The sequence below is a fragment of the Callithrix jacchus genome, chromosome 12 (assembly GCF_049354715.1).
Source record: "Callithrix jacchus isolate 240 chromosome 12, calJac240_pri, whole genome shotgun sequence".
NCBI classification, from domain to species: Eukaryota; Metazoa; Chordata; class Mammalia; order Primates; family Cebidae; genus Callithrix; species Callithrix jacchus.
In genome coordinates, this window is record NC_133513.1 from 59,956,272 (window position 1) to 59,980,505 (window position 24,234).

Here is a 24,234-nt window from a genome sequence, read left to right on the forward strand (position 1 = left end):
GTGCACACCTGTGGTCCCAGCTACTTGGGAGGCTGAGGTGGGAGGATGGCTTGAGCATGGGAGTTTGAGGCTGCAGTGAGCTATGATCATGCCACCACACTCCAGCCAGGGTAAAGGGAGACCCTGTCTCTAAAAAAGAAAAAAATCTAATTTGGGACCATGTATGGTACCCACTTGCCATGTCCTGTTAGCCTGGTCCCTGGATGGCTATGTGGAGGAAGACAGCCTTATCAACCAGTCCACTGGCCTGGAACTGATGCCCTAGTGAGCAACACGATTCTGTTGTATTTGAGCCATTACATTTGGAGTCTACGGGTCATAGCGGCAGAACTTACCTTCACTGATATCTGGGAGCACTATATCAAACCATGTGTTGGGGGTGAGAAGAAGAAACGAGGATATTCCTCTCTTTGAAGCTTACAAATTTACCTGGAACTACATATGGAAAAGGAGAACATTTACCGGGCTCTTCAGATCTAAGAGTTGCCTGTTCTTTATGTGGGGATACTGCCTCTGTTTCTCTGGGTTCCTGAGGTGACCCCAGTACCTTGGAGCTCCTCCAGCCCTGGGAGCCAGCAGGAAAGCTACCTGTTGTCTGGAAGGAAGTGCCCTCAGGCCTGGCTGAGCTCATTACAGCAGCCAGCCAGCAACTCTTCCTCCTCTTAGATTCTGTCATGTTCAACAATCTGCCTGCTGTCCCCACTAACTATCAAAGTTCCCTGGAATGGACTTGCCACTGTTTCAGCATCCTAACCACCACACTTTGCTGCTACCTCTGGCACTTGGAAATTGAGACACAAAAGCCCTTTGTTAGGCAGCAAGCTTTGATTATCAGTTCCAAAGCTATGGGCACTGCTGCGTGGGACCAGAGGAGTGATGAGTGATGAGCTGCCTGGAGGGGTTGCATGAGACCCTGTATGGAGATGTCTTTTGGTTGGAGGTGTCTTCTGGTTACTAAGAAATTGTTGGGTGATAATCAGAAAAACTACTTGGTTTTCATGGTTTGTTACTTTGTAGCAGGTCTTGAGGCGGGGCGAGGCGGCGGGGGGGCGAGGGTTGGGGAGGGAGGTGGAAAAGAAAGATTTTCATGGTTTGGGACAGGTCCTTAGAGATGGGCCACAGTAGCCCTGACATGCTCCAGCCCAGTGTTGGACCACCTTGCATATCTCTTTCTTCTCCCTTCCAGCTTTACCTTTGTCCTGCTCTTTCTGGAGTCCTCTCCTTGCATCCTGCCAGCTGGAATCCCCTTCATCCTTGCATACCTAGCTCCTACACAAAGCCTTCCATGACCTCCCCAAGCACCAGGCCAATTCCCTGCACTGGGCAGGCTGTAGCCTCTCTGTGTCACATGTTACTGGGTACATGCCCAGTAAATTTCCCACAACTGAGATTCTGCTTTTACTGAGCAGTGCCCTCTGGCTCCTTAGGGATGATGCCCGCTGAGGGGTTTCCTGGCTTTAAGGTCATGGTTCAGGCCAGGTGTAGTGGCTCACACCTGTAATCCCAGCACTTTAGGAGGCCGAGGTGGGCAGATCACTTGAGGTCAGGAGTTCGAGACCAGCCTGGCCAACATGGTGAAACCCTGTCTCTACTATAGCCAGGCATGGTGGCAGGTGCCTGTAATTACAGCTGCTTGGGAGGCTGAGGCATGAGAATCTCTTGAGCCTGGAAGGTGGAGGTTGCAGTGAGCTGAGATCATGCCACTGCTCTCCAGCCTGGGCAACAGAGTGAGATTCTTTTTCCCCCCATCCCCAAAAAAGGGGTCATGGTTCAGACCTCCATTGTAGGCCCACCCCCATGCTTTACTATCTGAGGGACCTTACCTAAATTCTTTAGCCTATGGGAGCCTAAATTTCCTCATCTGCAAAATGGAAATTAGTAAAACTCACCTTGCAGGACTTCTGTGGAAAAAAAAAAGCCAAAAAACAAAAAAACAACTTGAGAAGGCATTCAAAGAACTTAGTTCCTGATCAGTAAATATTAGCTTATTATTTTTCTAAGACTATGAGTAAGATTTTTCATCAGAAATAAATCATTCTGGTTGCTTGGGGAAACTAATCTGCAATATAAAATATCTATAATAACTGGTTGCTGTGTATTCATTGCTACTGTGTGCTAGGCATCATACTAAAACACTTTATATAAATGATCTACATTGAGACTTTTCCACATCTCTCTCTCTCTCTTTTTTTTTTTTTTTTGAGACGGTGTTTTGCTTTTGTTGCCCAGGCTGGCTGGAGTGCAATGGCATGACCTCAACTCACTGCAACCTCTGCCTCCCAGGTTCAAGTGATTTTCCTGCCTCAGCCTCCTGAGTACCTGGGACTACAGGCACGTGCGACCATGCTAGCCTAATGTTTTTCGTAGAGACAGGGTTTCACCATGTTGGCCAGGCTGGTATCAAACTCCTGACCTCAGGTGATTTGCCTGTCTTGGCCTCCCAAAGTGCTGGGATTACAGATGTGAACCACTGTGCCTGGCCCTTATCCGCAACTCTTAAGGTAAGTGCTAATATTTGCAGTAAGTAGATGGAGATGGCTTATCTTTCACTGAGTTAGCTTGATCTGATTTGAGATGGCAATACACTGCCTTCCAGGTCTTTATTCTGCCTGTGGGTCTTTGCACATTCAGACCACACTTCTTTCCTCTTTACCTAAATCTAACTCTCATCTTTGAAGAGAGGTATTTGCACCCTTCCTTTGTCCCCAGTCTGTTTTTATTTTTTATTTTCATTTCATTTATTATTATTATTGAGACTGAATCTCGCTGTCACCCAGGCTGGAGTGCAGTGGCATGATCATGGTTCAGTGCAGCCTTAAACTCCTGGACTCAAGCAATCCTCCCACTTCAGGTTTCCGAGAACCTGGGACTGCAGGTGTGCGTCATCATGCCCAGCTAATTTTTGTAGGTCTCACTTGTTGTCCAGGCTGGTCTCCAACTCCTGGGCTCAAGCTATCCTCCGCCTTGGCCTTCCAAAATGCTGGGACTATAGGCAGGAGCCACGGTGCCTGGCCATGCCCGATGTTTCTTACTGCAGTTGCTGATAATGTGGTTTTTGTTTTTTCTATACATCTGTGTTTTGGTGGTGTGTTTAACATCTGTCTTTTCCCAGACTGTCGCCTCCCGGAAAGCAGGAAACTTGTCTGTTTTGCCTCCACGTTATCCCCGCAACACCTCGCACAGTGCCTGGCAAACATAGGAGCTCAACAGGGTTTGCGGAATTATCACGTGTATATCTGAAGGAAGGAGGCTGGCAGTGTGCCCAAGGTGTGAGGGTAGCCTCGCTCTCTAAGGTCCCAGTGGCTTTAAAGCTGTCTTCGAGAAAGTCAGAGGGACAGGGGGACACTTGTTTTCCTTCCTTTCTTCCCTCCCTCACTTTCTTTTCTTCCTTTCTCTCTCTTTTTGCTTTCAAATATTTTGAAAGGACACTTTGAGCCAAGTCTGAGTGTCTCGGGCAGGGCTGGGGCGCGGGTGCTGGCAGGCACCGGAGAGGCGACATCTGGCCCTGGGAGGATTTGTTTGAAAGTTCGAGGCCGTTCGCTCGGGGTCAAGGTCAGTCCGGCGGGCGTTCGGGGACCAGCTCCGTCGTGCCAGGACCGTTTCCGGGGCCCGGCCAGGGCATTGCCGCGGGGACTGGGGCCGGCGCAAGTGCTGAGTCACACCCCGCCCGGGAGCGCCTCCGGACGGCAGCTCCGGAAGACGACAAAGCGGGAGCGGGAGCGGAAGCAGCGGCCGGAGTCGAAGCGGGAGAGGGAGCGAGCGTGCCTCAACGGCAGGTGAGGTCACGCCGCCGGGCGGGCTCTCCACACCCCGGGCGCCCCAGACGGGACGAGGACCCGGAAGAGGGGCGCGCGGATCGGGGGCCGGGCGCACGCCGCATCCGGCATGGGAGTTCGGTGCGCGAGGTTGTGGAGCTGCTAGGAGTGGGATACTCGGCTCAGGCCCGTCCCTCTCCGTGCCCCGCAGAAAACGCAACAGGGAAATTTGCGCCTGGCTGAGGACAGGAGCCCTCGTTTGGCCCCTAAATCCCTGCTAAATTTTCCTAAGGAAGATGGGCTTAGGCAGGAAAGGGCCAACCGGCGAAGAGGGAACGTGGGGCAGGTGTAACTCGGATCCTGCGAGGACCCTCCGAGGGTCCGCTGGGTAGAAGCTGCCGGTCCGGACAGAAGCAGGTGTGAGAGGGCTGAGAGAAATCTCAGCCTCCAAGAGGAAAGGGATTGGAGTTACACCAGTGCCCACAGGCTCGGGGGGTGCACTAGGAGGTCTGCTTCTCCCCTCCTGAAGCCCTGGGTGCTGCAGGGACAAGGACCAGGGGTAGGTAAACTAACTCTGATGGGACGCGTGCAGTCGACCTGGAACGGAATCCACCACCACCTGATCAACACACCCTGCCTTTCCCTACAATGAGAGTCTTTTTGACCCTGGAATTTACGGTGAGGGTGGGTAGGGGGAAGGTCTCTTGGGAGCTGATGCTTCTGTAGGAGGACAGGCTTAGGCAGAGGGTCAGACATAGTTTGGGATGGGACTTCCAGGTTTTCGGACTCTGCACTTGTGTTCAAAAGCCAGTATCCGGTTCCAGTGTGCGTGCATACACCTGCCAGAGAGCCCCCGGACCTCAGATCCCACCTCCCTCACCCCAGCACCTAGAGAGGAGTTCTCCAAGGAGTCCAATGTGTCGCCAAGTAGGACACTGGACCCCAGCCAGGGTGTGCCTTGCTCAGAACTATCCAGCCCAGAAGTGATGGGCTGGGCAGGCTGATGGACTCCAGGGCCAGCCTGGCTTTTGTCTGGTGATTAAGTGAAGCCAGCATCCAGGTGCAGGTGGTGGGTAGACCATGGGGACCGCTAAGTAACAGATGAGATGAGATGGACAAGTTGCTTGGCCAAGGTTTTCTGTGCAGGAGTGAATATGACATCCAAATGAACCTGTCTGCTCCAGAGCTGCCCTCTCCTAGGAATAAAAGGAGGTTGCCTCCCTTCAGGCTTTGAGTCCCTTTTCAGAAATTGGTGTTTTGGGGGTTATTTCTTCAAGTAGTCCCTGAGGGGCTGGCCAGGGAGTATCCTAGGGAGGGAGGCCTCCCAACCCTCTCCATCCTGCTCTGTTCCCCAGGTGGAGGGAACGTCCATGGCTCTGTGAATCGTGTCTTAGTGGCCTTCTCATCTGGGACAGCCACTCTGGGAACGTGGCTTCCCAGAGGCTGATGTAGAAACCTACCCTCTGCGTGAACCATGATGACTCAAAAAGCATCGTGTTTTTTTTGTAATCTCTGTGAAGCAATAACCGGAGCAACTGTGGGATGACATTCTTGCTTTGATCAGAGCCCACATGGTTCCCGTTGTGTGTCTTCTGAGGCACGACCTCTCAACAGCTTTGGCATACATGTGACTTCCTGGTTTTTCAGTAGCGTCCTATGGGCTGCTTATTGTGGAAGAAGAATACCTGGGATCAGGATGGATGCTCCTGGCAGAGAAAACAGGATGAATGAGCAAATTTTTGTGTAAATCAGATTTTGTGTGTGTGCGTGTGTGTGTTGTGGGAGCGAGCAAAGGTAAAGTTACTGAGGAGTTGCTGGACAATCAACAACTTAGTTTGTTCTGTTCGCTTAGGCCTTCTTTTAGGCTGACATTCCTGAACCTAGACAGACGTAGTTAAGATTCTCTGTGATTCCCACTGGGGGTTTGGCATTCAGTTCAAAATCAGATGGTGGATTTGGCAGTTCCTCAAAAAGTTAAACTTTGAGTTACCATATGACCCAGCAGTTCCAAACCTAGGTATATACTAAAGAGGGTTAAAGACTGGATCACACAAAAACCTGTACATAGATGTTCATAGTGGCATTATTCATCTAGTCAAAAAGTAGAAACAACCCAAGTTCTTAATTACAGTCTATGAGACCAATAATGGGCTGTTATTCAGCCATAAAAAGAAATGAAGACTGATATATGCTACAGCTCAGATGAACCTGAACACATTGTGATCAGTGAAAAAAGCCACATAGTATATAATTCCATTTACATGAATTGTCTTGAAGAGGCAGGAAGAACAGGGTTAGGGTGCTGGGCTGCAGGGTTTATTTTGTGGGTGATAGAAGTGTTCTGGAATTAGATAATTGTGACGGTTGCACAACCCGGCGAATACCCGAAAACCCATGGAACTTACATCTCTTTTTTTAAATTCTAGATTAAAAAATTTTTTTTCTTTTGAGACAGAGTCTTGCTCTGGCACCCAGGCTGGAGTGCAGTGGCAGATCATGGCTCATTGTAACCTCTACCTCCTAGGCTCAAGCGATCCTCCCACCTCAGCCTCCTGAGTAGCCGGGACCACAGGCATGAGCCACCATGCCTGGCTAATTTTTTGTATTTTTTTGTAGAGATGGGTTTTACCATGTTGCCCAGGTTGCTCTTGAACTCTGGAGCTCAAGCAATCTGCTTGCCTTGGCCTCCCAAGATGTTGGGATTACAGCTCTGAGCCAGCCTGCATCTCATTTTTTTTTTTTTTAAAGACGGGGTCTTGCCTAGGCTGAAGTGCAGTGGTGCAATCATAGCTCATTGTGAACTTACATCTTAAGTGGTAAATTGTATATGTGAATTCTATTTTGATTAAAAAAATTAGACGATGAGCCGACTGTCCCGTTTTAAAAGACTTATTTCTGTAAAAATGATATAACTTGTTGGAAACAATTCAAACAATACAAGAGCTTAAGGAAGAAAATAAAAACATCATCTATGATCGCTATTAACATTCTGGTTCAGAGAACAGGTTTGATGTGTTGAGAATTGAACTTCGGCAAGTTTTTGAACTTTTTTCCAAAATAAGGAGAAAAAACTCGCATGTTAAATGAGAAGATACGGGTAAAAGTGCAGCAAGTGCTAACTGCCGTAATCATTACATGTATATGTGTATACATGCCAAGGTGCATGTGTCTTACTGCCAATAAATGGGATTAGGTTTTACATGCAGTTCTGTGGCCTGACTTTTTGGGACCAGGCAAACTAATCTCCAGTATAAAATATATATAATAAATGGCTGCTGTGTATTCACTGCTACTGTGCACCAGGCACCATGCTGAAAACCCTTTACATAAATGATCTCATTGAATCTTTTCCACAACTCAAAATCACAGTGCGTCACACCTGTAATTACAGTGCTTTGGGAGGCTAAGGCAGGATGATCCTTTGAGGGGCTAGGAATTCAAGATCAGCCTGGGTAACATAGTGATCTTGTTACGCAGATCACTACCCTCATCTCTACAAAAAATTAAAAAAAGAAATAGCCAGCCCGAGAGTTCAAGGTTATAATGAGTTATGATCATGCCACTGCACTCTGGCCTGGGTGATAGAGTAAGACCCTGTTCCTAAGAAAATTAAAAATAGTAAATAAATACTGCCTGACTTTTTCTTTTCTTGTCTCTTTTCTTTCCTTCCTTCCTTCCTTCCTTCCTTCCTTCCTTCCTTCCTTCCTTCCTTCCTTCCTTCCTTTTTCTTTCTTTTCTCTCTCTCTCTCTTCTTTCCTTTTTGACAGGGTCTCACATTGTTGCCCAGGCTGGAGTGCAATGGTGCGATCATAGCTCACAGCAGCCTCAAACTCCTGGGTTCAAGCAGTCCTCCTGCCTTGGTCTCCCAAAGTGCTAGGATTATAGGCAGGAGCCACCACACCCAGCCCTTGACTGACTTTTTCACAGACAGACTTTTTGTATAAAAACAACATTCACAGGCTGGGCACAGTGGCTCACACCTGTAATCCCAGCACTTTGGGAGGCCAAAGCAGGCCAATCACTTGAGGTCAGGAGTTTGAGAGCAGCCTGACCAACATGGTGACAGCATCCTGTCTCTACTAAAAATACAAAAAAAAAAAAATTAGCTGGGCCTGGTGACACATGCCTGTAGTTTCAGCTGCTTGGGAGGCTGAGGCAGGAGAATGGCTTGAACTCAGGAGGCAGACATTGCAGTGAGCCGAGATTGAGCCACTGCACTCCAGCCTGGGCAACAGAGCGAGACTCCATCGCAAAACGCAAAAAACAAAACAAAACAAACCAGAACATCACTCACCCTTTAAAACCGACTGGCTGGCTCCATAGTATTGCATTGTAGGGTTTATAACAGTTTGTCCTGTAGTATCTCATTGGTGCATTGATTGATGGAGTGTCACACAGATGGAAGTTTGCACAGCATCACTGCTATGTTAGAACATATAACTGGACATCCACTAATTCTATATGTGCATTTCCATCACCCACAGTGTGTGTGGCTGGAAATGCAGCTCCACCTTAAGCCCTTAGTTTAGGTATCTGCCCAAGTAGGTCATGGCCAAGCAGAGGGGAGTTCACAGTCCTCTGGGGCCAGGCAAGAACCGACACTGGCAGAGCCAAGGAGATCTGGCGTGTCCAACAGTATTGGGCAAGTAGCTGTCAAAGAGGAAGGGTGAAGTGCGCTGGAGAGTCACTGGCCTCCCTATTCCACAAGTAAGGGTGGCAGGGGTCAGCAGAGGAGAGAGAAGAGAGCAGATTGCAGGACAGGCCTCAGGCAGCATGGAGAGGAAAAGCGCCTCCCCTCCCTGGCCCTGCTCTGGCCTGGGTGTGCACTTAGGCCCCAGGTCCTTTGCAGGGAACCCCAGATAAGCAATTCGCCTTCATTGGGTGAGGCAAGAATTTGCCCTTTCCAGGAAGCAGGTTGATTATCCTAGGGGCCTGGGAGTTCAAGGGCTTGGCTCCTTTGGCCAACTCATTGGCCCTGAGGTCCACTCTGAGGTCACTAGACTTTCTTACCTAGGAAGAGTAAGAGACCCCATGAAGGGCCCCGGGGAGGCTTATATGTCCACCTGGTTGTTAAAGCTGCCCTGGCATGGCAGGCTGTCTATCTGTGCCGGCCCCGTCACCTGCCCTCCAAGCCTTTTCACCTTCTGTCACAGGTGCCCTGAACTCCACCTGCCCCCTCCCTTCCTGCCACTGGGCCTCTGGCCCAAGTTGTTACCTCTGCCTGGAAGGCCCCTGATCTCAGCTCTTTTTCAGGGCTCTAGGCTGTTCTCTTTGAGTGTCGCTGGGTGGTCCAGTGTTACCTGACACACAGGGGACTCCCCTATCCCTATCCCCAGCAAGCCGTGTAGCCCCTCTCGGGGGCCATGCCCAGCTAGCTTGGAAGTTGGGCTTTCTGAGTGTTTTCTTGACCTCATCCATGGCTGACAGCCCCAAGGGCAGGAACCGGCACAGAGGGGTCCACGCTGCTGGGCCTGGTGAAACATGCCACCCACGGGCCTGCCTCATCACTGCCTATATTCTCAGGCCCTGCTCAGCACCTGGTGTTCACTGCTACCTCTGGCTGGGCCTGTAGGCCCTCCTGGGTCCTGGTCCCCAGGAGACATTCATTCCCTTCTGGCCCCGTTGGCAGATTCAGTGTAAGGTAGGCTCAGGGGATTGGCTCTGGGCAACCCTTCCGAGGGCTTAGAGGAACCAAAGTGACCCTGCCTGCTGGGGGGTTTGTCCTGGGTCCTATCACTGCCAGGGCTCAGCTTTCTCATCTGTAAAATGGGTAGAATGTCCAAGCCTCAATGCTTTGGGACAATTTGACCCATGAGAAATGACTTCAAATCCCCTCCAGTCTGTTGTGTCAGTACCCTCCCTCCGCTATACCTTCTTCCCCCAGGGGAGAAGTTAGGCAGTGGGCATTTGAACACCAATGGGAATAGTGCCTGGAGTTCTAACCAAAAGCTGCCCCCATAAATGTGGGATGATTTGGGGACTGTCTTGGGGAACCACTACCATGTCTTGGAAACCAGTGTGTACAAGGACATCTCAGGATATTATAGCTGGTTGGGCCTTATAGTATCCTCCCATTATAGGGGGAAAATTGCATCCCAGAGAGGGAAGGGGTTGTGCCCCAGGCCTGCACAGATGATCAGAGCAGTGCAGTGGCCTTCCAGTGGCCTGAGGGTCCCAGATGTGCTGGGACACGCTTCCTTATGAGGCTGTTCAGTGGCTTGATGTCTATCCTTCAAGGTTGACCTCAGAGTACTTGAGTACTTCCTCCTTCATTGACACCCCCTCCTATCCCCCTTCCTGAAACCCACAGCAGCTATTGAGCCTGTCTGGCTGCTGTTTAGTGTGAGTTTTGCTTCTTTTCTCAGCAGCTGCCCATAGCAGCCTGGCTTATTTCTGCCTCTCTTTAGGGCTCAGCACAGACTAGGAGGAGGGTTGATTGCCTGTCACCTCTCAGGGTCTCAAGAGTGCCCCTCAATGGGCTGGGTGGCTCCTCTGACACCAGCAGCCCTTTGCCTGCCTGAGGCCTGCACTGCAAGCGTCCTTCTTTGGGGTTCTGCTGGGCTGGAGACAAGACTCCTGATACAGCCTCAGGAGGGCAGACTCCAGGATGCACCAGGTGACCTTGTTTACCAGCCTTCCAGGCTGGCTTGGGGAGCCCAGGCAACTGCTGCTGTAGGGGCCAAGGCTGTTGAGTTGAATAAAAGGCATACAAATTTATTCAATGTGTATACACAGGAGCCTTCAGAAGGAAGACTCAACCCTCTAAAGAGGCACAGAAGCTTATATACCATCTTCAGGTTATACAAAGAATTGGGGGCTGGGTATGGTGGCTCTTGCCTATAATCCCAGCACTTTGGGAGGTTGAGGTGGGAGGATCACTTGAGCCCAGGAGTTTGACACCAGACTGGGCAACATGGGGAGACCAGCTGCTGCAGGGTGGCGAGGTGAGTGAGGGCCAGCCTGGCTGCCAGCTGGCTCAAGGGCTCTCTGCAGGGCCTGGGCAAGATCCTTCAGGTCAAGAGACAGCTAGGCTGGTGCAGTGGCTCACACCTGTAATCCTAGCACTTTGGGAGGCCAAGGCAGTCAGATCACCTGAGATCAGGAGTTTGAGACCCCATCTCTACCAATATTTATTATTTTTATTATTTTATTTTTTTGAGATAGAATCTAACTCTGTGGCCTAGGCTGGAGTGCAGTGGCACAGTGCAGCCTTGACCTTCCAGGCTCAAGTTTATCTTCTCACCTCAGCCTCCCAGTTAACTGTGACTACAGGTGCACATCACTACACCTGGCTAATTTTTGTTGTTGTTTTTTGCTTTTTGGAGAGACAGAGTCTCTCTCTGTTACCCAGGCTGGTCTAGAACTCCTGGGCTCAAAAGATCCTCCTGCCTCAGCCTCCCAAAGTGCTGGGATTACAGGTGTGAACTGCTGCACCCAGCCCCATCTGTACAAGCAGTTTAAAAATTAGCTGGGCATTGTCGCACATGCCAGTGGCCCCTGCTTCCTACTCCATTATCACAGCCTTAGTTCACACCACATTTGTCTTAGTCTGTGTTCTGCTGCTACAGCAGAATACCATAAACTAGGTCATTATAATGAACAGAAATGCCTTGGCTCATGGTTCTGGAGGCTGAGAAGTCCAAGATCAAGGGCCCAGTGTCTGGTGAGGGCCTTCATGCTGAGTCATCCCATGGTGGAAGGCAAAAGAGAGAGAGCAAGAGCATGAACTTGCAGCCTCAGAGGCCCTTTTATGATTGGCATTAATCCATTCAGTAGGGTGGAGACCTCATGACCCAATCACCTCTGATTAGGCTGCACCTCTCAACACTGATGCTTTCTGGGAGACATACTCAAACCCTAGCCGCAGAATTTTGCAGGATTCTTGTTGTAACCTGCTAATTGGCCTCCTTAGACCTGGAGTGCAAGTTGGTGACCTGTGAGCTGGGCCAAATCTGGTTGTAGTGTTTGCTTAGTGCAGTGCTTGAAGAGTGTTTTTTTGTTGTTCCTTTAGATGTGACCTATGCTTGCCAGTTCCCGCCAGGTGTGCCCACTGTTTCTTGTTGTTGTGCCTCTGCCCAGTGTCCCACATCACTGACATTGTCCACCTGGTTCTTTGACTTTGCAAGCTCTGCTCTTATAAGGGCAGGGACCATATCTGCCTGTCTGATCACAGGATCCACAACACAGAGCATGTCAAAAAGGAGGAGTTCAGTTCATACATGTAGTTGAGTGAAATTACTCCCCTCTTCAAAAGTCTTTTTTTCCCTCCTGTCCCACTGCAACCTCTCCCAAAAGTCTTTGATGAAATATATTAAGTAAAAACAAATGTGCAGAACACTTTGTTTAATAGGTGAAAAAATGAATCATGATTATAGGTGCATAAACTATCTCTGGAAGGAGTCATCCAAACTTGGTAACAGGGGGTGCCTCTGGAGAAGGGAACTGGGTGTTTAGGGGCTGGATGTGGGCACCCCCTTGTTCCTTCTGAATTTAATTCAAATTTTATAAAATTGGAGTTTCATTAATCAAAGATTTACCTCATCTAAAAGGGTCAATTCATGGTATTTGAGGCCTCTCTCACTGTGGGCCCTCCAGCCCTCCCAGCCACTCTGACTCTGATGTGCTCACCTCTTCCTTCCCACCAGTGCCTGATTCGAGATGGGGTCCCAGGTCTCGGTGGAATCGGGATCTCTGCACGTGGTGATTGTGGGTGGGGGCTTTGGCGGGATCGCAGCGGCCAGCCAGCTGCAGGCACTGCACATCCCCTTCACGCTGGTGGACATGAAGGACTCCTTCCACCACAATGTGGCTGCTCTCCGAGCCTCCGTGGAGAGAGGTAATGTGTGCTCTGGCTGGGCTGTCTCTGTGAAGGTGGTCTCGTCTCTGCTCTGGGGCATAATTTTAGGGCTGGGGGTGGTTTTCTCCACTTGGGGCAAAGTGCCTACATTCCACGATTAGACGAGTTCTGGAGAATCTCAAGGTCTTTGGTCTTAAGTAGCCACCATAATGAGACCCTAGAAGTAGAAGCTTGACCTATTCGGAGGGTCTGAGGCCCAGATTGGTGCTTTAGGAGGCAGGGGGACCCCAGGCATACCTGCCGGCCCAACTCTTTGTCCAAGGGCACCCCTGTTGGTATGCAGCTCATGAAAGGCTCTGAGTCACTCTGGCTTCCTGTGGGCAGCCTAGCTTCGCCCTATGACCTCTTCTGTGTCTCTTCCCCAGGATTCGCCAAAAAGACTTTCATTTCTTACTCAGTGACTTTTAAGGACAACTTCCGGCAGGGCCATGTGGTGGGGATAGACCTGAAGAACCAGACGGTGCTGCTACAGGGTGGCGAGGTGAGTGAGGGTCGGCCTGGCTGCCAGCTGGCCCAAGGGCCCTCTGCAGGGCCTGGACAGGATCCTCCAGGGTCAAGAGAGAGCTAGGCTGGTGCAGTGGCTCACACCTGTAATCCTAGCACTTTGGGAGGCCAAGGTGGGCAGATCACCTGAGATCAGGAGATTGAGACCAGCCTTGGCTGGCCCACATGGCAAAACCCCGTCTCTACTGAAAATACAAAAATTAGCCAGGCACAGTCGTGGGCACGTGTAATCTCAGCTACTCAGGAGGCTGAGGCAGGAGAATTGCTTGAATTCAGGAGGCGGAGGTTGCAGTGAGCTCAAATCATACCACTTCACTCCAACCTGGGCGACAGAGTGAGACTCAATCTCAAAAAAAAAAAAAAAAAAAAGAGACAGAGAGAGAATGCTGTCTGTGAGCCCTAAGCCCTGGCTGGTGCTGAGCAGATAGCGGGTTCCTCATAAACAAAGGCTTGACCACAGCAACCACAAGAATATGGTGACAGATATTTCTTGTTTACGTAATTCCTTCATGCCAGGCCCTATTTGTAGCCTTTACATAAATCTCACGAGTGTTGACTGTGCCTGTACGGGGAAGGTGGTATAACTTTATTTTACAGAGAGGCTAAAGGGTTAAATGGCTTGCTTAAGATCCCATAGCTGGTAAGAGACTGAACTGGGATTTGAACCCACGCAATTTTAGCCCAGTGCCCATGCTCTAAACGCCAGTGTCCCAGATGAGTCCCAGGCCTGGCCAGCCCTCAGCTCTGTCTAGAACAAAAAGTTAGGCACACATGTGGTCTCACATGGATCAAGGCGTCACGGGGCAGAGGTTTCCCTTCACTCATCTGTGTGTTCCCCCACCTCACATGTGCAGCGTGGAATCTGGTGCACACCTGCCATGACCTGCGTTCCATCAAGCTGCCACCAGCTCAGGATGAGTGTCGTGTCCAGCCCAGGCCCACTTGGTGTTTGAGGCTAAGGGGCATTGACAGAAGGAGACACAGTTCCTTTCCTCCATGAGTATGTGCTTTAGTGTGGCCCAGTCCTTGAATTAATGGGGCCAGATGGTTCCCCTGGATGGAAAGATTACTGTCTCCTAGTCCTGCAGTTTCTGGCCATGTGTTTTGGAGCCCTGGAAGGTTCCATGAGGGAATCTCAGGGGTCCAGAGGGAAGTGGGGGCTGAGTAAAGTCCAGGCCTTCCAGCCCCTCCCATTGGAGCAGTTCTGTTTTGTCAACTTTACATATTTAGGCTTCAAACAAGATTTCATTTTCTTTGTTTAAAATATTTTTTATTATTTATTAAAAAAATTTATTTTTGAGACAGAGTCTCTCTCTGTCTCCCAGGCTGGAGTGCAATGGTGCAATCTTGACTCACTGCAACCTCGGCCTCCCGGGTTTAAGCGATTCTCCTGCTTCAACCTCCCGAGTAGTTGGACTATAGTAACCCGTCACCAAGCCTGGCTAATTTTTTTTATTTTTAGTAGAGACTGGGTTTCACCGTGTTGGTGGGGGAGGGTCTTGAACTCCTGACCTCAGATGATCCACCTGCCTTGGCCTCCAAAAGTGCTGGGATTGCAGCTGTGAGCCACCACACCTGGCCTAACAATTTTTTTATTTTTAATTTTTAAGATGTGGTCTTGCTAATGTTGCTCAGGCTGGAAGGCAGTGGCTGTTCACAGGTGTGATCCTGCTACTGATCAGTCTTTCTTTCTTTCCCTTTCTTCTCTTTCTGGTGGAGGCAGGAGAAGTGTTCTTTTAAAACACCTGGGAGGTTCTGAGCTAAGTCCTGCGGGCCATCAGAGCCACCTAGCATGGCAGTGGGAGGGGCAGCCCGAAGGCAGGAGGCAGGGCCACAGGATCAGACACTGCCTGCTGGAGTTAGCTCAGGACCTCCCAGGTGTTTTAAAAGAAACCTCCTCCTGCCTCCGCCAGAAAGAGAAGAAAGGGAAAGACTGATCAGTAGCAGGATTACACCTGTGAACAGCCACTGCCTTCCAGCCTGAGCAACATTAGCAGGGTTCTCCAGGCAGGAAGTAAACTCTGCTTCCTGAGGTCTTTCCCCAGGTTCTCGTGCCATCCTTTGAGCTGACCAGTGTGGTGGTTTTGCCCCCTCCCAGTGGGGCTGCCTTGGGTTCCTAGAGGGGCCTTTTCACCTGGTGTGCCCGGTTGGCAGGCCAGGAGTAGGATGTAGAGGCCTAGGCCTGCCCTGCCCTGCCCTACCCTCATCTTTTTTTTTTTTGGTTGTTTTTTTTTTGGTCTCTCTCAGGCCCTGCCCTTCTCGCATCTTATCCTGGCCACGGGCAGCACTGGGCCCTTCCCGGGCAAGGTTAACGAAGTTTCCAGCCAGCAGGCTGCTATCCAGGCCTATGAGGACATGGTGAGGCAGGTGAGCTATGCGCCGAAGGCCTGGGGCAGTGTAGGCAGATGGGAGGACAGCTGTGGGGATGCCTAGGCCCGCAGCCAGGAGGCCACGAGGGTGTTCAGAGCTGCTGGCTATAGCCATAGAGATGGAGAGTCACTAGGAAGAGACTGGCCTGGGAAGAGACCTTGAACTTGCTGCTGGAGCCACGATGTGAGCACCCCAGAACTGCTTATGCTGCCCTTGTTATGTTTCTGACTTGCCTCTCCCGGGGCTTTTCACGGGTCCCCACCGCTCCGGTTTGCACGAGGCTCTGTGTTTGTAGAGCAGTCTTTGATCCACCATCTCAGTCAGTTTCCACAGCAATCCTGCAAGGTAGGTAGGAGGAAGCGCATTTGAACCCAAAACGTGGAAAGGGTTCTCTGCCCTCCTTTGGCTCAGGGAGCCACACCACAGGCTGAACCAGCAGACAGGGATAGATGTGCAGGTGTGTTTCATATGGCCCTCTGTTTCACATATCCTCTTCTCCAGGTCCAGCGCTCACGGTTCATCGTGGTGGTGGGAGGAGGCTCGGCTGGAGTGGAGATGGCAGCAGAGATTAAAACAGAATATCCTGAGAAAGAGGTGGGGGAGGCTGCCTTGCCTTGGAACTCTAAGTGGTTGGCTTTTTTCTGCATTATCTTAGGAACATCAGGAATTTGCTCAGGGCAGAGAAGGCTGGAGCTCTACTCACCTAAACTGGGAGTATGTATTTCTGTCTTGTGTCAAGGTGCTATTCTATGGGAGATTTTTTCTTCAGAGCTGGGATACTGCAGCCCCTGACCTTACAGAGCTGCTCAGGATGTGTCCTCTCTCAAGGAGAGGTCCCACCCTCTGCTCAACCCGGAGGATCAAGCCCAGGGTTGATACCTTGCAAAAGCCGAATTTTTGTGTTGCCTTAAGAATTCAGGCCTTTGTGATGTAAATGTGTATTTGGTTACCTCTTCTTGCTGACCACCAGGTTGGACAAAGACACCTTCAACTGTTGCTTTGGTCTCTGCCTGATATGGTAGCTCCTGCTCTGAGCAGCCCCATGCTGGTGGAGAGCCAGCAGCACAGCCCCCTCTCTGCCCACGCTGGGGAATGGCTGAACAGACTGCCCTCTGCCCATGGGTGGGAATGGGGAGGGGGCATTAGCCTGCCCTGTTGCGTTCTCCTACTCAAAGGACAGAGATCCTACCTGACAACCTAGAGGGAAAGAGGGAATCCTGGCACCCTGTCCCGGCTTGGCAAGGGCTGAGTGATGAGCATCATTGCAGGTCCTCTAGGCGAGAGCTGGCTGGCAATTGAAGCCAGATCAGCTTCTGAGAGCCACATGGGGCCTGTGAATGGTTCTTTTTTCCTCAGGGAAAGACAGGTTGGTTTTGAAAAGAAAAATCAATATAGGATAATTTAATTATATGGCTGTTCTCTGACAAATTGTTGGAAATTACAATGAGTGGTTGATATAGTTACAATTCATTTGTTTTGATTTATGAGGGTTCTATAGGGAAAAACCAAACTGTTTTTCTCCCTACTCACTCCACACTGGGATGAGATGTGTGGGTTTTTGCCTCTACTGATCAATTCTCTGACACCAGCTGGGGGTCCTACAGTTCAATTCTGACACTACCTGGCGTCAGTGCAGACTCCACAGGTCAAGGGCTCAGTCCCACGGTCCTGCCCTGGCTTCAGACACCAGTTGCAAGTCCATAGGTCTCCAGCTTACCCACGTTTCTGTCTTGGGTACAAGATGGAGATTCTCATGACCCTCTCCTTGGGTTAAATAATTTGCTAGAGCAGCTGGTAGAAGCCAGGAAGACAGTTTATTTACTGTTGCTGATTTGTTATAAAGGATTCTTTTTTTTTTTTTTTTTTGAGATGGAGTCTCCCTCTGTTGCCCAGGCTGGAGTGCAGTGGTGTAATCTTGGCTCACTGCAATCTCTGCCTCCTCAGTTCAAGCAATTCTCCTGCCTAGCTTCCCTGAGAAGCTGGGACTATAGGCACGCACCACCATGTCCAGCTAATTTTTTTTGTATTTTTAGTAGAGACAAGGTTTCACTGTGTTGGCCAGGCTGGTCTGGAACTCCTGACTTGAGGTGATGTGCCCGCCTCGGCCTCCCAAAGTGCTGGGATTACAGGTGTGAGCCACTGTGCCTGGCCACAAAGGATGTTTTAAAAATGAATATTCAGATGAAGAGGTGCATAGGGCATGGTCTAGAAGGGTCCTGAGCACAGCGGCTTCTGTCCCCGTGGAGTTGGGGTGCAGCACTCTCCTGGCATGTTCACCAACCTGAAAGGTCTCTGAACCCCAAGCTTTAGGGATTTTTATGGAGGCTTCATCAGGTAGGCAAGTTTGATTATAAACTCAATCTCCAGTCCCTCTTGTCCCTGGGGCTGAAAGTTCCAGGCTTCTAAGCCTGGCTTGGTCTCTGTGGTGACCAGCGATCATCCAAGAGCCTATCAGGAGTAGCTTCATCAGAACAAAAGATGCTCCCATCACCCAGGAACATCCAAGAAGTTAGGAGCTCTGTGTCAGACCCACCATCACTCAGGACATTACCAAGATCTCAGGCACTCTGTGTCAAGAACCGGCATCGAGGACCAAATATTAGAACAAATGATTCTTAGAACCCCAGTTTACAAGGGGTTTAAGAGCTCTTCATCAGGATCTGGGGGACCTGATGTACGTTTCTTTTTATTTCACAGCAGTCCAACCAGTCTGAAGTAGTAAATAAGTTCAAGTAACTCAGTAAAATATCCGCATGTTTAGGATTAGTAGACAGTAAGGGCAGTAGCAGCCACCCTTTATTAAGGACCTAATATGTGCGGGGTTACATGCTTTATACATGTTTTTTTGCTCATCATTACATAATTCCTATGAGTGGGGGCTATTGTGCCCATGTTAGTGAGCCTTTGGGAGGTTTCCAAGTGAGTATCACAGATGGGATTTCAGCCCAGCAATTTGATATCAAATCCGTCTTTGAACATGGCTGCAACATGAGGTGCCTGGGACGCCTCCCTGTGTTGTCCCAGACAGCAAGTAGACATGCCTGGAAGCACTAATTTTAAACCAGCTTTAATGTTGACATTAAACATTGACTGTTAGAATGTCCATGCTTGCATAATTATAAATGCCCAAGGATGTTTTTCCAGGTGGCACTAGCTCAGGTGTAGGTTATGACACATTGGCATATTGGTAGTCCTCTGGCCTGGGCATGGCAGGAGGGTACTGAAAGAGTCCTAGACTTGAACATGGGGCCTAAGCCCAGCTCACCACTAATTGGTTCTGGCATTGGACAGATTACTTCTCTGGAGCCTCAGTTTCCTCATCTGTAACCTGGAGGTAGGAGTGGAAGTGGACATTCGTGCAGTGTTTGTGTTTGAAGGCTCGGGGGCTCCTTCTCAGGCCCTGTGGTCGTTTTGTCCCCAGGTCACTCTGATTCACTCCCAAGTGCCCCTGGCCGACAAGGAGCTCCTGCCCTCCGTCCGGCAGGAAGTGAAGGAGATCCTCCTCCGGAAGGGCGTGCAGCTGCTGCTGAGTATGTGCACACTCACCTCCCTCCCTGCCCCGCCCTGCCTGGTGACTTGTGGCTTGGAGGCTTGGTCCTGCCTCCAGCAGGAGGGTGGCTACGGTCCACCCCAGGCTCTTTTTTCCACTGTGTCCTGGGGTAGAGCATGGAGCGCTCAGAAGTGGCCTTGAGCATCAAAGCCCACCTGAGCTTTGTCCAGCTGGAAGTTGTGCCTGTCGCTGGGAAGGCCTGGTACTTAAAGGATTTCATTGTCATTGTTATTGGTTTGGATGCAGTGCAGATGGTGGGATGCCTGTCTGCTGAATGATTTTCTTAAGTGCATCTGAAGAATTTGCCCCAAATATGAAGTCTCTGTGGTTGAGGGAATAGGCTTATTGGTTTATGTTTTGAGAGTGGTGAGCAGTGTTGCTTTTGTGCAGAGGAGGGGATGAGACACACTCAGCACATGCTGGAGAGTGCACGGTTCTCTTTCAGTGCTGTGGCCTCCACACTCACTTCATTGCATGGGGCCCTAGCCTCCTCGAGGTGTGCAGGAGGGTGAGGCGTCTGCCCTGTGAAGAGGCACGGCTGCCTCAGCCTCCTCAGGGTACCTCGCTGTGGAGTGCTGCCGTCACTGTCACCTTAGGCAGTCAGTGCAGTGAGCTGGCCCCTCTTTCTCTGATTTTCCCCTTTGTCATGGTGCACTTGGAGTGCTCATCCTGCCTGGTTAGGATGGCATGGCTGGCACTCAGAGAGGCATGTCTGAGGTCTCCCATTGAATAGCATTTCCCAAACTTCTTGGGAAACAGCCTTGCTTCTCTCCAGGGGCTTCTTGGAACCTTTCTCCAGCTGGACCCCTCGGGCCAGATGTCCAGTTCAGCTTTGTGGGGCATAGAGTGGACTGAGGGAGTGGCAGGGTGGGAAGACGGGGTGGAGCCATTGCCCAGTTGGGCCCCAGAGGTCCAGGCCCTCCCCAGGGTCAGCCTTGGCTCAAGGCCCAGGCTCAATGGGGTGCCTGTCCCCACCAGCCTCCTGGTCATGGAACCCCCTTCTAGGTGAGCGGGTGAACAATCTGGAGGAGCTGCCTCTCAATGAGTATCGAGAGTACATCAAAGTGCAGACAGACAAAGGCACAGAGGTGGCCACCAACCTGGTGATTCTCTGCACTGGCATCAAGATCAACAGCTCCGCCTACCGCAGTGCGTTTGGTGAGTAGGTGCCCAGCTGGACCTCCCCGGTGCCTCCTTGCTCTCCAGCACACTCTGAATTCCCTGTAGTGCTTGCCCCTAGGAGTCCACATCTTACTGCCTACCCCCTTTCTTCCCAGCAGCTCAGACTTTAAATTCAGTGAGGGTCTACCCTTGCTGAGCTCTCAGCTGTGACAATGTCTCGGCTCCAGGTGGCCAAGGTGACCAGAATCTTCCGAAATCAGGACTGCCCCCTAGTGGTAAGAGGTGGCAGTGGGCTCCAGAGAGATGAGCAAGGTTGGTGTTCTGTTTCTTTCCCCGTCAGCTGGGTACAGTGGAAATTCAGGGTCAGGCCTTCCTCTCTTGGCAGGTGTGCCGCTGCCCCCAAATCCAGATCCAAACATTTAGTCTCTTGAGCTTGGATTGATTGGGGAGTGGGGTTGATAACATGGCCTCATTTCTTAAAGCTCAGTATTTGTGTATTTAGCAGGCTGGAGGTGGCAGAGGTGGACTGATGTGTGTTTAAGCCTCTATTTGTGAGTGGGAGACTCAGTGGCCAGGCCCAGTGGTTGCTTTGTGTCCTCAGGTTCCCGTCATTTACTCTCAAATGCCCTTCCCTGACAAGGAGCTCCTGCTTTGTATCCAGCAGGAAGTAATGATCCAATCCCAAGAAAAGAAAGCCGGTCTAGGCCTGTGTAGCAATGGGGTTGAGGGCTTATAATGGACAGAGATCCCAGAAATTAATACCTAATTGTCTTAATGTTGTGTTTTCAAATACAAGTTTTTAAAAAGTCCCTTTAGAAAAGCAGTTTGTCATTTATTAAAGCTCTGCATTTATTTTTAATGCTTCAGTTTTGTTTTTTATTTTTTGAGACAGAGTCTGGCTCTGTCATCCAGGCTGGAGTGCAGTGGCATGATCTTGGCTCACTGCAACCTCCACCTCCTGGGTTCAAGCAACTCTCGTGCCTCAGTTTCCTGAATATCGGGGATTACAGCTGTACTCCACCAAGTCCAGCTAATTTTTGTATTTTTAATAGAGACGGGGTTTCATCGAGTTGGCCAGGCTGGTTTTGAGCTCCTGGCCTCAAGTGATCCACCTGCCTTGGCCTCCCAAAGACCTGGGATTATAGGTGTGAGCCACCATACCTGGCTTGCATTCATTTTTTAAATCTCACCTGCATTCAAAAGTAAATTCAAGACTCAGCAAATCATTATAACTTGCACAGAGTTATGTACATTGTGTTGACCCATTTCCACCCTGGCATCAGCAACCTTGCCTCTGTGAGGAGGAGACTTCAGGCGGGAACAAATTAGCTGGGAGGGTGGCCTCTAGGGCAGGCACCTCCAGGGGATGGTCATGCCTCAGGAGGGTGACCTGACCAGCACCTATTGACCAATGCTTAGAGCTCACCCTCACCGTCTCCTGGTGGCCACTTACCACAGCAGCTCAATGCCTTGGTTTTGGTGTCATCTCTCCTGGCAGAGAACAGACTGGCCAGCAGTGGTGCTCTGAGAGTGAACGAGCACCTCCAGGTGGAGGGTCACAGCAACGTCTATGCCATCGGTGACTGTGCCGACCTGAGAACGCCCAAGATGGCCTATCTTGCTGGCCTCCACGCCAACATCGCCGTGGCCAACATCGTCAACTCTGTGAAGCAACGACCTCTCCAGGCCTACAAGCCAGGTAAGAGAGGCCCCATGTGCTTGGCACTTTTAAGAGAGTTTTGGGTTAGACACGGGGAAGCCTTTTTGGGCTATCAGATACCTGGCCATTAGAACAGGTTCTCCAACCTGGTGATGGAAACATCCCTCTAGAGCTCTTTAAAAATAAATCAGGGCCTTACCCACCTTCCTCAAGTGATTTCACATTTCCTGGCCCTGAGTCTGAAGGCCTCAGGAAGGATTGGCGCTCTGGGAGGTGCAGCCCCAGGAGGTTCAGTGTGAAGTTCTGGTTGTTTCTGTGTCTCTGCTCGCAGGTGCACTGACGTTCCTCCTGTCCATGGGGAGAAATGATGGCGTGGGCCAGATCAGTGGCTTCTATGTGGGCCGGCTCATGGTTCGGCTGGCCAAGAGCCGGGACCTGTTCATCTCTACGAGCTGGAAAACCATGAAGCAGTCTCCACCCTGATGGGGAGGCCGGGCGGGAGGCGAGCTACTGCAGTAGGTGGGTGAACGGACTGCTGGGCGCATGGCACCCGCCTGGCAAGTGCTAGAACTAATGCTTTTCTTCTGGAATAAGATGCCAATGATGTGCTGGCCAGAAATGCAACTTGTATAAAACAAAAATGGGAGAGAAAGAGGCATTAAACAAATTCCCCCTTAGGGGATTCTTTCTGGGTTTCGAAGGTGTGCTTGCAGCGGTACCCGCCGAGTGGCTCATGTGTGCTGGCTGCATGGTGCTGGGGAGGCCACAGCTCGTCTTCACTCAGTACCTGGCTCCTCTGGGCTGTGCATGCATGTGCACGTGTGTGCACGTGTTTGTGGTCATGACGTGTGTCATTTAGAGCTCTCAGAGCAGGGCAGAGAGCTGGGCTCTGGTAGCCAGTGTCTGTCTGTGACAGCAGGAAAGAGAGCTGCACATTCAGAACAAAGGAAGGACCTGAGGTGGAGAGACGCCCTGCACCCCAAACCTCTGCTGTCACACAGTGGGGGAGCCCATACATTCTGCAACAACCAGGAAGAGTTCACAGGAGCCTCGTTTTCAACTCCCTAACTGCTGCATATTCCCCATACTTCTTAAGCCTCATGGCCTCCCTACATTTCCACTTTTGTTTGTTTGTTTGTTTATTTTTGAGACAGACTATTATTTATTTATTTTTGAGACAGAGTCTTGCTCTGTCACCCAGGCTGGAGTCCAGTGGGATGATCTTGGCTCACTACAACCTCCGCCTCCCGGGTTTACATGATTCTCCTGCCTCAACCTCCTGAGTAGCTGGGACTACAGGCACACGCCTGGCTAATTTTTGTATTTTTTTAGTAGAGATGAGGTTTCACTGTGTTGACCAGACTGGTCTCGAACTCCTGACTTCAGGTGATCTACTGATCTCGGCCTCCCAAAGTGCTGGGATTACAGGCCTGAGCCACTATGGCCATCACATTTCCACTTTTAGATCCTAACTCCATGCCATAGGTTACATTTAAGAAGAAAGAGCTAGACAGAGGTTCCCTTCTGGTTATGCCACCCTGACAGAATGTGTTTTTACACAGTTAGCAGGGTTGAGGCTGCAGCCTGGTTGCCAGCCACTGGAGGTGTTTAGGGAAGGGCAGGTCATGTGACTCTTTGTGGGTGCCATCTGCTTACCCATCAGTGAACAGAAGGTGGTTCTGCGGGTGACCCTCAGTGTATTTCTAGGTTACTCATGGGCAGAGTTTTAAGTGACAAAACTCCAGCTGATGCTGGGGACAGGGAGAGGGCCCCTGAGGGATTTTGTCGTTTTGTGCTTCTGGTTTCCTCACCAATCCCAGCGTCACTTGTCTGGAGGCCCAGCCGGGCACTAACGTCTGCCACCAACTATGTTATGGTATATAAATGACTCCTCTATTTGGGAGAGATCTTCCAATCCAGAGGAGCCCCTCTTGGATGGCCTAGGTGAAATCTGCATAGCAGAAGTGATTGGTGAGGTCATCTGAATAGATTCAGTTCCCACCTCCCCACCCTGCCCCTCCCTGCTCCCTTTTGATGGTGGCCTCTGGGTACTAGGACAGAGTCCTTGGGAAACCAGCCTCCCTGGGGTTCTCAGCCCATCCCGTAGGGGCTGTTGTCCAGGCCTAAGTGCGTTGTGTGCCTCTCTCAGAGGATGGTTGTTCCCTGGCAGCTTCGTCCAAGGATCTGTCTTTATGGACCACAAAGGGAGGCCCATCTTCCCGGAGGCAGGACCTGCAGCCTGGGGCTATGGGGCTATCTGACCTGGGGCCCAGTGAGGTGGGAATCCTGGCATGTGAGTGACAGGGCTTGTTCTCTTGACTTAGAATATTCTAGAGGGACCTACGCGTGGGAACACAGTTTTCCAAATGGAGGAAAATGTTGCAATAAAAGAATATGTTGTAAGAAAGACACTGGA

At 50.6% G+C, this 24,234-nt stretch overlaps 1 protein-coding gene across 6 annotated transcripts; it reads left to right on the forward strand.

Moving 5' to 3' along the window:
* Positions 1-3,658: 3,658 nt before the first annotated feature.
* On the forward strand, positions 3,659-24,225 carry AIFM2 (AIF family member 2, ferroptosis suppressor). 6 transcript variants are annotated; one of them, XM_078345668.1, is made up of 9 exons: positions 3,659-3,776; positions 12,401-12,591; positions 12,978-13,093; positions 15,364-15,483; positions 15,988-16,200; positions 18,908-19,016; positions 20,015-20,194; positions 21,657-21,857; positions 22,150-24,225. In XM_078345668.1, exons 2-9 carry the CDS (start codon positions 12,414-12,416, stop codon positions 22,299-22,301), a joined length of 1,269 nt encoding a protein of 422 aa, XP_078201794.1. In that variant the 5' UTR covers positions 3,659-3,776; positions 12,401-12,413; the 3' UTR covers positions 22,302-24,225. The 6 variants fall into 6 exon arrangements, with proteins under 6 accessions (XP_078201794.1, XP_054098938.1, XP_078201795.1 ...); XM_054242963.2 differs by having other exon boundaries at positions 20,042-20,194; XM_078345669.1 differs by having other exon boundaries at positions 15,988-16,080.
* Positions 24,226-24,234: the final 9 nt, after the last annotated feature.